This window comes from Babesia bigemina (genome assembly GCF_000981445.1).
Source record: "Babesia bigemina genome assembly Bbig001, chromosome : IV".
NCBI lineage: Eukaryota > Apicomplexa > Aconoidasida > Piroplasmida > Babesiidae > Babesia > Babesia bigemina.
Genome location: NC_027219.1, coordinates 271,993 through 286,015, shown reverse-complemented (window position 1 = coordinate 286,015; position 14,023 = coordinate 271,993). Strand labels below are relative to the sequence as shown.

Here is a 14,023-nt window from a genome sequence, read left to right as displayed (position 1 = left end):
ATGTTGCTATACTGTACAGCATACAGTCCACAGACGCACAGTGTTCTACTTCTAACCTACATGACCAATGCCGCGTTACCACGCGAGGCACAACCGTGACTGGGTGTGGGCGTGCGCGGCAGCAGCGTGGTTGGGGCTGCCAACTGGCAGTGCCGCACGGTGCCACTACCATATGAAATAACACGCTACACTGATTCAAGACGTGGCCTCTATTGAATTACAGTTGGCTTAATGTCTACACAGGTAGCGATCAGCATTCGCTCCGCAGTTGGTCGTAGGCCTCCTTTAGCAGGTATCGCGCCTCCAGCGTCGGCTTCCCCACCGCGTGCCAGCGGATGTACCCGTATCGGTCCAGCAGCAGGACGCTGGTGAAGCTGCGGCGGTATTGGTGGAACGCTATCGTCTCCTCGGCGCTCAGCTTGCGCATGACGCAGCTGAAATTGCAGCGGTTGACGAGTGACGACGCGAGCGTCGTCACGTACCGCTTGTAGAAGTGCGACATGCCCACAGGGCAGGCATAGTTCAAGATAAGGTGCTTGTGCACGTCGAAATCAGCTGCCGAGTGCCACTCAAGGGCGTTATTCGCGTCAGCGTAAGGCGGGTCTCCGGAGAACACCACGAGCAGCGTGTTCTTCCCTTGCAATTTCTGCAACAACACCTCGCTAGGCTGGCTCTTCAACGTGGGAATAACGCTCAACATGACTCGCCGACCATCCGCCAAGCTGTAGTCTTTTTCGTGCACATCATACGTGGTAACCATGACATCTCCCCCCAGCTTCGCGGAAAGCTTCCTCGGCAGTACGCTCAGGGGATAGTGGTGTGCGTTCTGGCTGCCTTCCACGTATTCCTTGAATGGTATCGGACTGTTGGTTAGAATCTTCGCGGTGCTGCGTATAGGTTAGCAAGGCAAGCAAATGGCGGCCAGCATAGAAACCACGAGCGTACGACACAACGGCGGCACGTTTTCATCTACCAGCAACATTGAAGTTTGGCATACCTCGCCGACAAGAGACCCCTGATTCCGCTGTTGGGTATCTCGATGTAGTTCTTGAAACTGTTGGTGTCTATATGCGGCACGGAAGGTATCATCTCATCCTCCACCTCCGTAAGAAGGACCTCGCTGCCGGCGCCTTCGACGAAGTCAACGCCAGCTTCGCTTACGCGCAGCACTGGCTCGCGAATTGGCGCCGCCGATACACCGTCTCGTCGTACGGCTTCCAACGACGAGGGAGCGGTTCTGGCGACCGCCGCGGTGTACCGAACCAACCCATTTCGGCACTCTGGCACGCTTCGGGACACCGGGACTACCTGGCTAAAAATATGCCTGACATATGAATGGAATGCCATCCGGAATAACGTATGGAAGGCCCATAAAAAGGTTGCCTGTGCCCTCGCCTCGGTAGTGCCGCAGCAGCAACGGCACGCTGCTCCGCCCCGCGACACTGTAGCTTAGCTTTCCCACCCGATTTCAAAATGATTTAATGTGTATGTGCGCAGGTGTCTAATGTGCCACAGGCGCGCACATTAGCGGCGCGGCGTAGCTGCGTTCCGATTTCAGTTGTCCGAAAAGGATAAAAAGTTGCCAAGCAGAGCACAATGTCTACGCTCAAGGCGGCAAGGGCCGATAACTTTTACTACCGGCCGGATGGAGCCAGCTGGGAGGAGCAGCGTCGGCGTATGCGCAAGACGCCTAAGCGGCCGCGCAACCACTTTATCGGCTCGACCAGAAGCTACGCCGGAGACGCTGGCGCGGCGGACAGCACGCACGTCGGGGCCGACGACGAAGCCCTCGAGCCCTTCCGTCGCGGCTCCGGGCGCGGCCCCGTCATCCGCTTCGAAATGCCTTTCAAGGTGATATGCCTCAGGTGCGAAGCCTTCATCGCAAAGGGAGTCCGGTTCGACGCTGAGAGGAAGGCGGTCGGCAACTACTTCTCCACTAAGATCTACTCGTTTTTGATGAGCTGCCAGTTCTGCAACAACCCTATCGTCATACAGACCGACCCGCAGAACACCGACTACCTCTGCAAGGTCGGAGTGCGCAAGAAGGTTGAAACGTTCGACACTGCCGATGCGAAAACGTTGGAGCTTGGTCACGACGATGCAACCAAGCAGCAGCTCATGTCCAACCCGCTGTTCAAGCTAGAGTGCATGGCTCTGGAGGAGGAGGCTGCCGCCAAGGGGGGTGCTGCTGGCGAGCACGTGCCGCCCCAAACGGATCACGCTAGAACCCCAATGGGAGATGACGGCAAACGCGCAGGCGCCAAGGCACTGGTTCCAGCGTCAGGTGTTGGCCGCCTGAATCCCAGGGATGCGGCGATAGGCTCCAGGGACGGAACTGCGGCGCCGATAATCGACAGCAAACTGGACGACCTGCTGAGGATAAACGAGGTTAACAGCGGCGACTGGTTCATCGCCAATTCCGCGTTGCGCAAAAAGTTCCGCGAGGAGAAGAAAAGTTTGAAAACCATCGCCAACTTCAACCTGAAACTGGTCGACGAGAACGAAAAGGACGTGCAGGAAGCCCGCAAAATAACGTTCCTATCGCAATCGAGCAGAATAAAAGCGCATTTTAAGCGCATAATCAAGAAGGATTCGGGTATATTTTCGCGCACATGCGCCTCCTCCACCAGCGGTGATTCCACCATCGACGATAAGCGCAGGAGGCTTCAGTTCATAAAGCACGTTGACTCGAAGTTGAGAATGAGTGCCAAACGCATGGCGTGACGCTGCCGGCTGATAAGCGGTCATTCACGCCACCTCGGGCCATCTCGGCCTTGCGGTTGTTGTAGACACGGCAATATAAAACCTTAGCGTAATATACAATCTATATTCCTGCGTATTTGAACAATACAGTCATGTGTGTAATTATGTGAGTGATGTGTGTACACCAGTCCGGCTGATCACAGCGCGAGAAATTGCGGCCGATTTTGTCCCGGGGAAGGCTGTCCCGTAGGATAGCCAGCGCAGTTACGTCATCTACCATCGGAGTGTCCAACTAAGTGCCAGCCTGCTGGTAAACGCGAACCTGCTGGGAAGAAGATGGAATTCAGTGTGATTTCAAGTTCCCACCTTCAGCCTAATATGATCACCTGCGGGACGACGTACGGTGACCTCTATGTCCTGGACGCCTTCAAGCCGTCATACCATCGCATAGATATGGCTATGGTAGGGCGGTTCGCTGCCTACACGGCGTTGGAGGGGCTGGAATCGCAGCAGGACCAACCTGGCATGACCTCTGCGGCGTCATACAGGCGTGGCCACCACGCCGCCGAACAAATCACCGTGGAGCGCTACAGCAAACTATTCAGAAGCGGGGTAAGATGCGTTGAGTTCCACCCTAGGCTGCCCTCCCTCAGCGCCGTAGGGCTGGACGACGGTTCGGTCCACCTGCTGTTTGTTGAGGGTGAGAATTTGGTGATCAAAAAGACCCTTCGTCTGTTCACCTTCAATCATCCAGTTGATCAGCTAGAGTGGCTGTTGGTGAAGGGCGATAAAACGGACGGCAAACCGAATCTGCGCCCAACTTCATTCGTCGACCGCATCTGGAGGATCCTCGCACGTGCGTCGTACCACTCTCTTCTAATTGGCAGGGCGAGCAGGCACGTGAAGGTAGTGCGCGTCGAACGCAACCCGCGTGTGTTCAACTTCCCGAGTGTTGTTAAGGCACCGCGTGGCGTCGGAAAGGATGAGCCACGTCAGGGCGTGCAGCAACCAAGGACCCCGGCTGACAGGAAAGGCGGAAAACAAAAGCTCGATAAATCGGAAGCGCATGGCGAGTCCGGCAACGGCGAAACAGAGGGCGAAGTAGCATCTGTCTCAGTGATCAGGTGGCCGCAGCCGGGGTACTTCGAAGAGGAACTGGAGTACCCAACGCTGACCAACTTCTGCCTGGTACAGGAGGCGCTCGGTGTGGTGATGCACCACGAAAACGGCGTATATATGCATATATACACACCATTAGAGGTGGAGTCCAACCTTAAGTTTGCGGAGTTTGAAAAGCGAATTCGTTTGCCCATAAAGGGTGTTCCCACCGCCATCCAAATCAGCCCCAAGCAGTACAACCAGATGCGTCGGTATCTCGGTACGAATAACGCGCACATGTTCACTCTCAACGGAGAGAAGTGCCTGAATGCGCTTGGGGAGTTCATCGCAATAGCGTCAGACGACGGATGTGTGCACGTCACCTCAATTTTACACATCTACAACAGAGCCCGTGCCGCCGTGACTGCGGCTGCGGGTAAAACGAACATCGCAAGTGCCACAAACGCCGGCTCAACGGAGGACACTGCAAATGCAGCCGCAGACGCCTCTAATAACGACCACGTTGGTCGCCGTTCATCTCTTGATGAGCGCAACGAAGCTGAGGTTACCGCAGACGACCGTGACGGCCACTCGGCACCCACGAACTGCGGTGACGCCGCTAGGTATTTCGACGTCGAGATGGCATCGCTTAACGTCGGCTGCGTAGTGAAATGCCTTAGGTGGGGACTCTTATGGAATGACTACGTGCGCCAACCACATCTTGTTGCGCCCGACCAATGCTGCTGCTCGGACGACATCCGCTTCTTGCTCGCGGCACACACAGAGGAACACGTCGAGGTCTTGCAGCTGGCTAAAAACGGCGGCATCTTGAGTCTGGAAAGCAGCGAGCACATCGGCGTACAGGGATCTGCGGTGCACTGGGTCGAGGACACCATCCCCAACGACATGACCCTGATGATCGCCACCAACAGCGGCCTCGAGCGGTTCACCTGGGAGCGTGCTCGCCGCACCAACGCGTAACTCCGCGCAATGGCCGACTTACAAACCAATACATAATTAGAGCAACATTATGTTCTGCGTTGACATGCGAAATACACGCGAGCTACTTTACACAAAGAGCTTCGATCAAACAAGGCGGAGGGCGACATCATTCGTACGCGTCCTCTATAGAACCAGAATCGGACTTCTTCTTATCCGTTTCCTTTTCCACCATCATGCCCTCAGTGGTCAAGATAAGTCCGGCCACGGAGCAGGCGTTCTCCACGGCGTTCATCACCACCTTCGTGGGGTCGATGACACCCTGCTTTATCATGTCGCCGTAGCTGTTGGTCTTCGCGTTCCAACCGTACCCGAACGGCTTGCCGCTGTTTTTGATGCGGTCGACGACCTTCGGTCCGCTGGCGCCGGCGTTGTCCGCGATCTGCCGCGTTATGACCGACATGGCGTCAAGAACTATCTTGGCACCCGCCTGTTCCAACTCGATCTCGCTTTCAACGTCCTCATCACGCTCGCCCTCCAGCTCTGGGTCAGTTGGCCTCATTTCCGTCTTAACGGTGTCTGCGATATGCTTCTCCGCCTTGGCGGTGAACGCCGGGGACTGCATGGCCAGGTAGGCCACACCTCCACCGGGCACGAAACCTGTCTCCATAGCGGCGCGGACGGCGTTGATGGCATCTTCGTAACGCAGCCGTTTCTCCTTCAATTCCGTCTCGGTGGCGGCGCCTATGCGGATGCGCGCAATGCCGCCGGATAGCGCGGCGATGCGCTCACCGAGTTTCTGCTTGTCGAACGACGAGGTCGATTTTTCCTTCTCGTTCATCAAGCCTTGAATGCGGCGTTTGATGGCCTCGTTGAACTGCGGCAGAGTGAGGATAGACGTGCGATCCTTCTTGATGACCACGTTCTTGGCCATACCAAGCATGTCCACAGTGAGGTCGTTGAAGCTTATGCCCACGTCCTGGGAGACAAATGTGGATCCCGTGGCGGTTGCAATGTCCTGGAGGTAGTCCTTGCGGCGCTCGCCGAATGACGGGGCCTTCACGGCGACCACCTTCAGCATACCACGCATCTTGTTAATGATGAACGTCTGCATGGCGTCGGGGCCGAAGTCCTCTGCGATGATGACCAACGGGGTCTTGGACTTCGCGGCGTGCTCGAGAATAGGTAGCACCGACTGCGCGGTCTCGATCTTGCCGTCGGAGATGAGGATCTGCGGCGCGCTCCACTCAATCGAGTCCTTCTCCTCGCCCAGGAGGAAGTAGGGGTTGGCGAAACCGCGGTCGAAGGTGTAACCCTCAGTGAAGTCCAGTTGGTCCTCCAGAGCTGGGTTCTCCTCAAGCACCGTGGCGGCATTGGCGCCGAGCTTGTCGAACGCCTTTGCAATAACCTCGCCCATCACGGTGTTTCCGCTGGTGGCCACTGTAGCGATGTTGAGCAAGTCGTTGTAGCCGTCTACGGGCTTGCTCAAGCTTTTAAGTTCCTCAATGATCAGCTTTGAGGTCTTCTGGATACCCTTCTGGATGGGAATCGGGTTGTGTCCCTTGTTCACGTACTCCACACCCTTCTTGGCGATCTCCGCTGCCAGAATAGAGGTCGAGGTAGTGCCGTCACCCGCACGGTCGTCTGAAGCCGTGGCGATTTCTTGGATCAGCTTGGCACCAGCGTTCATCTTGCGGTCTTCCAATTCAATGTTCCGCGCTATAGTGACACCGTCGTTCACGATGATGGGAGAGCCGTACTCCTTCTCCAGCAGAACGTTGCGACCACGTGGACCCAGGGTCACCCGCACGGTGTCAGCGACGGTGCTGACGCCGGCGAGCAGGTTATTGCGGCAGTCATCCGCCAATATGATCTCCTTCGGCTTCGCCGCAAGGGCGGCAGAGGAATTGCGAGCGTGCTGGGCAGAGTGAGCACCGAACCGCCCGCTGTGGCTTCCGATGAAAGCGGACGTTGTTCTAGATGCAGTTGCACAGGGTACATTGGAGTAGCTTAGTTCGCGGATCGTGTAGCCAACCGATAGTTGACCGCGCTGGCGACCCAGAGCCAGACAGCGAACCGCCGCGAAGACGCAGACGAATAACGCCGACGCCAAACGCACAAGCGCCATGTTTTTCGAGTCGAGCAATTCGAAAACGCACAAGCTCAGTATGTGCCGTATACTCAGGCTGCAACCGAACTATTTTGTCATGAACGTATGTGCAACACCCCATGCCGATTGCTTCACTCCACTCTCCACAGGCAGCCGGTATATATACACATAACACAAATTTTTATATGTATTAATACAGTTCTATCACGTAGACTGCTGCTGTGGTTGTTTATAACCGCCTTCTGCTACTGTGTGTCTACTCCGCTAATGATTCCTTCATAATTTCCCTCGAATTGGGGAAGATTCCACACATGTGACGAATACATAAATCACACTAATCTTATACCACCTGAAGAATCCCGTTCAACCTGGGCTTATCACAGCTAACGCGTCGCATGACTCCGTGGCGGAGAACGTCATGTCACACACTAATCGCATCCCCTTGGAAACAGCCTTCCTCTATGTATAAATCAAGAACGTTTATATCCAAGTGCGATGGTGCCATGGAAGGTCGTAATTTTCGCTTGGTTTCTCAGGATTACTCAGCATAGTAGGGAGGAGAGAGGCGGACGCGTATATGCCATCAACGCACACAAAATGCGAGATGGATACACATTATAATGCTACAATTGATGTATTCTCGTGGATAATTAAATAGGGCGCCTGAGCCGTTGCAGCCGCTGTTTTGCAGCAAGCACGTGCAGAGCTGCGGAGCGGCCATCGTTACTGACCCGTTTCGCAAGTAACCAGTCACGATGCAAAGAATATTACAGCGAGGGTTGTCGGCTCTCGAACATTTTATATCGTCAAGAAGAGCACACGCATCGTGCAACCAACGTTGTCACCATGTCGCCCCGGCTTATTTGCTCGAAGCTGGAGCAGAGAGTACCAAAGAAGCAATTCAGATGCAGCATCGCACATTAAGGTGTGATCGTCACCGCCCATTCGCCCATGTTCAGTTCAAGGGATGTTACAGCAGACGCTACTTCTCTGATGTCGCCAATGCGACCAGCGAGGCGTCAAGCAACGTGGAACAATCTGAAATGCTACTGGAGACCCACTCGGCCTTTCCATCGGAATTCAGTACTGGAGAAAGATTGGAACTGCTCGAAATATGCCATAAGAACAAGTTGTGGCGGCACAGGGAAATAGACATCCTGATGCTGGAGCTGTGGAAGAACATCGGTGAGTGTTCATCGTCGAAGCCCCAAAACCCACAGGAAAGCTGAAACAAAGCGAGATTTCGCTGTACCACAAAATATGCAAAGAAATCAGCGACAACGTGTTGTTGCCAAGCCCAGGGGAGTCTGAAAGGAACCACTTCGCAAAATACGAATCGCAATTCCTCTGGGACCTGACCGTGCTACACAACCACACTCTTAGTCCCACTCTGGAGCAGTATCGCAAGAAACAGGATTTAATCAAGGCGTAAGTGAAATGACCAGAACTTACTAAATACGCCAGACTCAAAAAGACGCTGGAGCAAGCAGCCAACGGCACGCTTCATACCTTCGGGTCGTGTGAAAACGGACTGTGGTGGGTTCATATGGTGGTAAATGATGACTTACGCGCAGGGTACGTGGTAGCGACGTCGACATGTGTCTTGAAATTCCAAACTGCGGCCACAAGCGGCAGTGGCTATCCAAACTCAACCTGGTATGTGCATCGAGAAAAACGCATTCCATGAAATTTACCAGATAAGGTCCACTCTGTCTGACACCGACATCATATCTCACATAAGCATCATATCGGCCAAGGTACCCATTGCCAAGGTAAATAAAGGCGGCTGAGCGACATATTGTGCAGCTGTACAACCGACAGAACCACAACTTTTGCGATATATCTATCAACAACACAGTTGCGCTAGATAACACGCAATTCGTCAAGGCGATGACGAGGATAGACTTCCGAGTGGTTAAATTGGCGAGATTCATCAAGTACTGGGCGACGTGCAGGTGCATTAACAACAGGGCGCAAGGCACGCTCAGTTCCTACACCCTCATCCTGCAGCTGTTCTTTTTCCTGCAGAACAGATCGCCGCCGATTTTACCGCTGTATAAGGACATAGAAATCGTGGGAGACGATCAGGAGCGAAATGGCAGATTCATGACCAACACCAGCGATATTTTGGCGAAATGCGAGTACCTGCAGCAAAATACGGAATCGATAACGCAGCTAATCTTTGATTTCTTCAAGTTCTACAGCGATAAGCGATTCCAGGGCGGGAGAGTCGGGGCCACCGTCGACCTCTACACCAACGAAGTGACTGAGAACAACCTCGGAGTGTTGGTCATGAAATGCCCGATAACGGGTAAAAACGTGAACCCGTTCACGATTCGCATGTGGCAAAGTATATACGGGGAATTCAGGAGAGTAGATGAGTGCATCAGGGATCAACGGCCCATCGCGCAGATTTGCATAAAGTCCGACAAACCACCGCTGGAGACGGAGGCGGAAACGCAACGTATTCACGCATCGATGATCAGGGAAATAGTAATGGCCTTGGCCTCCCCCAGATCAAGGGCTGTAGGAGCATTGAGGAGGACGTTGTCGTAACTCCGTTTGCTGTTAAATTGTTGGTGTGTTTTTGTCGCCCGCTATTTCGAACGTGCGATTCGTTAGTGAATCATTTATGATGCGATTGTCGTGTAAATATGCGTTGTAACAGACTGATTAGCGGGTTTTAGGCTCCTCAGTTGGCATCGGAGCGGTATTTTTGTTCGTGCTTTATGATTTCGTTGATCATTACCTCCGACACCGCGACACAATCTTCCTCGGCAGAAATGATCTCTTTTCGCAATGCCTCGAGATTTGTTTCCAGGTCATCGGTTCTATCCATGTCCATATCCATGAGTAACCGCAGCGCACGCGTGTTAACCTCTTCCTCGTCCACGGGGGCCTCGGTCAGCACACTCTCCTGAATTATTTGGGCCTCACCGACCCATCGCGCCCATCTTCCGAACAACATGAATCGCTGCGAAATATCCTCTGTGAGCTGGTTGAGGTACGCTTGGCTCTTTTCGTCCAGCTTTGCCAGCTCCACCAGCTTCGCCACGAAATCCTTGGGCCTGAACTCAGACCACTTGTTGCCTTGCGGCTGCCCGTCGTACACGATAAATGTAGGGGTCGCACGAGTCACTGGGCAGCCCTCAGGGAAGTCGTTGCGCTCTATGTTGAGCCGCTTGATGCGCACATTGCTTTTGATCTCCCGGAGGTGGCGATTGATGCTATTGATGAACGGCCTCATCAAAAAACAGAGGAAACAACTGTCCTCGTATAACTGTAACACGATAGGCGACTTCGCCGTCGCCTCCTTGATAACCTTCTCTCTAAAGGTGTCATGAGTAACGTACTCCGGGATGTTGGGGTCCTGGCGCAAGGCGCCAAAGTCTTGCGATACGGCTTCGAAAAAGGCCGACACTTCGGATGCCATGTCCTCAAACTGCGATTTTTCGAGCAAGTCGATTTCCGCGTAAAACTTCTTGCGCGTGCCCTTGTATAACATGACCGGCGGCTTGCTACTGTCGCTACCACCCTTCACTGTATAGCAAATTTTCACACCATCGGGCACAATCGACTTCAACTTCTCAATCTGAGATTTGGGGTAATCCTGCATCCTTTTGGATGCCAATAAAACAACAACAAGGTTGTCAGAGCTGTCAAAACCTTCCTCGTCGATCTGTACCGCAATGAGGGCCCAGCAGTCAAACATGCACAAATGTAGACATACAGAGCGGCAAAAGACAATCCCAAAAGGGCAATGGAACATTTGAAACACACTGTCTTACACGATCATAGACACTCATCTGTTAATGGAGCGGACTTACGAGTTGCAGCGGAATTGAGAAGCCGGGGAGCACTCCCTTGCGATAGCCATAGTAGATCCCCGAACCCAGAATGGCAGCAGCGGTAACGCCAAGGGCTTTATACGAACTACCTGAACCTCCAACTGACTCAGCATGGCTGGAAAATAGCCGCGGCTGGGCAAAGCGGCGGGATGACGACGCCGACATCCGAGCGACGGCGTCGCCGATGGGCGCGAGGCTGCGCCGCCACATGCCTGTAATAGACTAATAATACCACACCTCAGTAGCGCTATATCAGAAATGTACTTGAGGCGGTGTTTATAGCCGTCACGAAGGGCTAAACGGCGAAGAAGACACATCGGCGACCCCAGCCCCGTTAACTCTTCCCCGCGGGAGTGCTAAGAGGGCCAAAACGACCTCTATCGCAAACTGTAGCTCAGCAGTATAGAGCGTAAAATGCCGCTGGTTTTTCTTCCGCAAATACTGTGGCACAGTAAGGACGACAAAAGGTGTGATCGTGTGTATTCCCTGGACTTCCAGCCACGGCCCGGGCGACCGCAGGATGGAGCGTCGCGCTCTTTCAACCTCGCCACGGGTGGCGCTGATGAATTCGTGCACATCTGGCAGGTCGACATAAATGACAACGCGCCGCAGTACGCCACTGACTGCAACAAAAGCATCCTTGCGCCGGAAAATCTGAAAGCAAACAGCGCAACGGGCACGCCAGGTGTCGACAATGATGTGCAACCGCTCACTGTCAAGATCCTGGCGCGGCTGGTTGGCCACATCGGGGAAGTCAACGCCGTCAGGTGGAATCCGAACGGCGTGGTGTTGGCGTCGGGAGGCGAGGGTTAGTTTAACGGTTTTAAGGCGGCGTATACTTTGCATGGGTGTGCCTGACGCTATACCTACTAAATGCGGCTATTATTTTTTTTCAAAGATACATTTTATTGTTGAGGCTCAATCACCATGCATAAGCACGCCGTGAATACATCGCATCTCTAACGTTTCTGCAGATCGGTGTATATTCCTGTGGGCGAAAGCTGCCAAACCCAACGTACTAGACGCTTCCAGCCAGGACTACGAGGAGCACTACGCGCGCTTCCAGTATTATAGGTACGTGATGCACCATCTGGTCGCTCATCTGGAATTGTGCGGTTGTGGGTCGCGTCAATTCGCATTCACCGAGTAGTGGTAGTTGGCTGTGCTGGCTGCCGTAGTGAAACTTAATTTGCCTTCTGGGCCCTGTGTACAACAGTGCAATCATTGCATGGCATCTAGATGGCGTAACGCATTTCTCATCTTGCCTCAGATTATCGCATGTGGTCAACAGCATCAGCTGGTGCCCTGATGGCAGGTTGATCGCAGTTGCAACGGAAGACGGGCACGTGTCGCTCATCGACACCTACGTGGAGGGGAACGGGAAGATACGCCACTTTGAGGGCCACACGAGTTTCGCTCAGGGTGTCGCCATGTGCCCGCAAAACATCATGGTCGCTTCCATGGGGCAGGACCAAACACTGAGGATATGGAAAAGGCGTAACGAAAAGCAGTGGAAGAACATCCTCGTCCTCAAGTCTGCGAAGGACCGGTCGGAGTTCAAGGAATCCATAGGGATGGAAAGCGACGATGTGAGGTACAGCCGTTCCGTTTTCATGAACGAAGAACTGTCTACTTTCTTCAGGCGGCTCGACTGGTCGCCGGACGGCCGCTTCCTGGTGACGCCGGCGGGCATCCGGCACAATGCGCTTTTCAAAAAGGAGGACGAGGCGGAGTCCAAAAATGATTCCGTCTACACTCTGTACATATTCCACCGCAAACTGATAAACCTGGGGATACCAATGGTGACACATCAGTCGCCCACCGGACCTTTTGTGGTGGTAAAGTTCTGTCCGCTCGACATCGCGAAAATCGAGAAGGAAAAGGTAAACTTCTTCAACAAAATATTCAAGACTGGGTCGAAAAACGCCAAGCAAAAGAGAATAAAATCGAAGAAAGCAGTCAAAGACAAAGAAGCGCTAAAAGATGCATCAGATGCTTACATGAAGTTGGATTCCTTTACAGATCTGCCCAGCACCGCCAATGCCGGCAGTGACGACGCGCCTTACACCGACGGAGTGACCCGAACAGCGGAAAGCCAGTCGCAAAACCTCGCTGATGAACTAGATGGAGAGGTGGAAGATGCCAACGGGGAGGATGAACCGACGGGTGACGTAACCTGCACCCCACCGTCGTTAGTTGTGGCCGGCATCGAAACCGATGCAGGCAGCGTGAAAGAGGAATCAGTGTCAGACTCTCAGGTGACGTTCATGTCCTCGCAATTAACTGATATGGCTGCGAAGCTGCAAGAGGCAGAAAACAGCATTCTCACAAAGTTAGAGGCGGACCCGGAAGACAGCGAGACGTACGTCGCCATGAAAAGCGAGCCCATTGACGTAAACGAGATCGACCTGACGCAATCAATGACTTCTGTGGCCATAGAGTGCGAACCCGCGGTAGACACGCAAGACGAGATTCTAGACAACGACGTTGCGTCCAGCGGCGGCCTCAGATCCAGCAAACGGGAAATCAAGAAGCCGCAGTTCTACGCGGATACCATCGGCGCGCCGCAGGAGCTACCGAGGGCGCCCAAACCCAAGGTTGCCAAGAAGGAGGAGGAAAAGGAATACGACACTGACGTCGAGGATGACGTGGTAGTGCCGCGGCTCATGTTTGCCGCCGGGACGCTCGACGGCTCCCTCTGCTTCTACGACACCATGGAGAAGAAGGGGCCGATAGCAGTGCTTAAGAATCTGCACTACTGCACCATTACAGATATCGCATGGTCGCCGGATGGGCTGGTGTGCGCGACGGCTTCCAGTGACGGATACATCACCTTCGTGGTCTTTCAAAAGAAGGAATTCTATTGACACCAGGCGCCCTAATATTTAGCCAGCGTTGATACACCCACCTAGGCGTATAGCGACTCCTTCCATGCAGCGAAAGGCATCCCTTGCCGAAATTAGCACGACAGCGCCCACAGGAAGGGCGGTGTGTCGCACACACCTACGGCGGCGCCGTACACAGTGGCAACAAAAGGACTAAACATGTGCTGACCAGTCCTTCCGTAACCGTCTAAAATGGAGAAGTCGCGGTCGAGCGCTATATCCAGCGCGCTGTCTAAAATACGCAAACACCGCGAGGGAACGACAACTGCGCTCGAGGAGTACGAGATCGAGGACGAAAATGAGAAGATATACGAGGTGGTCACCGCCGAGGAATACAAGGAGCGCACGTCGAAGCGAAGGCTCGACGAGTTCATCGAGGGCGGCGAGGTGTTCTCGGAGGATGACTACGAGTACGACAGCGACGCCAGTGAGGGCGAGCG

At 53.9% G+C, this 14,023-nt stretch overlaps 7 protein-coding genes across 7 annotated transcripts; 4 read left to right on the top strand and 3 right to left on the bottom strand.

Annotated features, from left to right (window-relative positions):
- Window positions 1-250: 250 nt before the first annotated feature.
- Window positions 251-1,089, bottom strand: BBBOND_0401190 (hypothetical protein, conserved; the record flags this gene model as incomplete). Its single annotated transcript, XM_012914359.1, has 2 exons — window positions 251-887; window positions 998-1,089. The coding sequence occupies 2 exons, from the start codon at window positions 1,087-1,089 to the stop codon at window positions 251-253; spliced, it is 729 nt and encodes a 242-aa protein (XP_012769813.1).
- Window positions 1,090-1,596: 507 nt separating this feature from the next.
- BBBOND_0401180 (cell cycle control related protein, putative) lies at window positions 1,597-2,724 on the top strand (the record flags this gene model as incomplete). Its single annotated transcript, XM_012914358.1, has 1 exon — window positions 1,597-2,724. One exon carries the CDS (start codon window positions 1,597-1,599, stop codon window positions 2,722-2,724), a length of 1,128 nt encoding a protein of 375 aa, XP_012769812.1.
- A 315-nt stretch (window positions 2,725-3,039) lies between these two features.
- Window positions 3,040-4,782, top strand: BBBOND_0401170 (hypothetical protein, conserved; the record flags this gene model as incomplete). Its single annotated transcript, XM_012914357.1, has 1 exon — window positions 3,040-4,782. The coding sequence occupies one exon, from the start codon at window positions 3,040-3,042 to the stop codon at window positions 4,780-4,782; it is 1,743 nt and encodes a 580-aa protein (XP_012769811.1).
- A 127-nt stretch (window positions 4,783-4,909) lies between these two features.
- On the bottom strand, window positions 4,910-6,868 carry BBBOND_0401160 (chaperonin cpn60, putative; the record flags this gene model as incomplete). The annotated part of the gene is made up of 1 exon (XM_012914356.1): window positions 4,910-6,868. One exon carries the CDS (start codon window positions 6,866-6,868, stop codon window positions 4,910-4,912), a length of 1,959 nt encoding a protein of 652 aa, XP_012769810.1.
- An 887-nt stretch (window positions 6,869-7,755) lies between these two features.
- Window positions 7,756-9,406, top strand: BBBOND_0401150 (hypothetical protein, conserved; the record flags this gene model as incomplete). Its single annotated transcript, XM_012914355.1, is given in 6 exon segments — window positions 7,756-8,035; window positions 8,071-8,278; window positions 8,315-8,386; window positions 8,425-8,506; window positions 8,521-8,622; window positions 8,657-9,406. The coding sequence occupies 6 exon segments, from the start codon at window positions 7,756-7,758 to the stop codon at window positions 9,404-9,406; spliced, it is 1,494 nt and encodes a 497-aa protein (XP_012769809.1).
- A 136-nt stretch (window positions 9,407-9,542) lies between these two features.
- BBBOND_0401140 (hypothetical protein, conserved) lies at window positions 9,543-10,863 on the bottom strand (the record flags this gene model as incomplete). Its single annotated transcript, XM_012914354.1, has 2 exons — window positions 9,543-10,529; window positions 10,678-10,863. 2 exons carry the CDS (start codon window positions 10,861-10,863, stop codon window positions 9,543-9,545), a joined length of 1,173 nt encoding a protein of 390 aa, XP_012769808.1.
- A 249-nt stretch (window positions 10,864-11,112) lies between these two features.
- Window positions 11,113-13,565, top strand: BBBOND_0401130 (chromatin assembly factor 1 subunit B, putative; the record flags this gene model as incomplete). The annotated part of the gene is made up of 3 exons (XM_012914353.1): window positions 11,113-11,506; window positions 11,673-11,772; window positions 11,969-13,565. The coding sequence occupies 3 exons, from the start codon at window positions 11,113-11,115 to the stop codon at window positions 13,563-13,565; spliced, it is 2,091 nt and encodes a 696-aa protein (XP_012769807.1).
- Window positions 13,566-14,023: the final 458 nt, after the last annotated feature.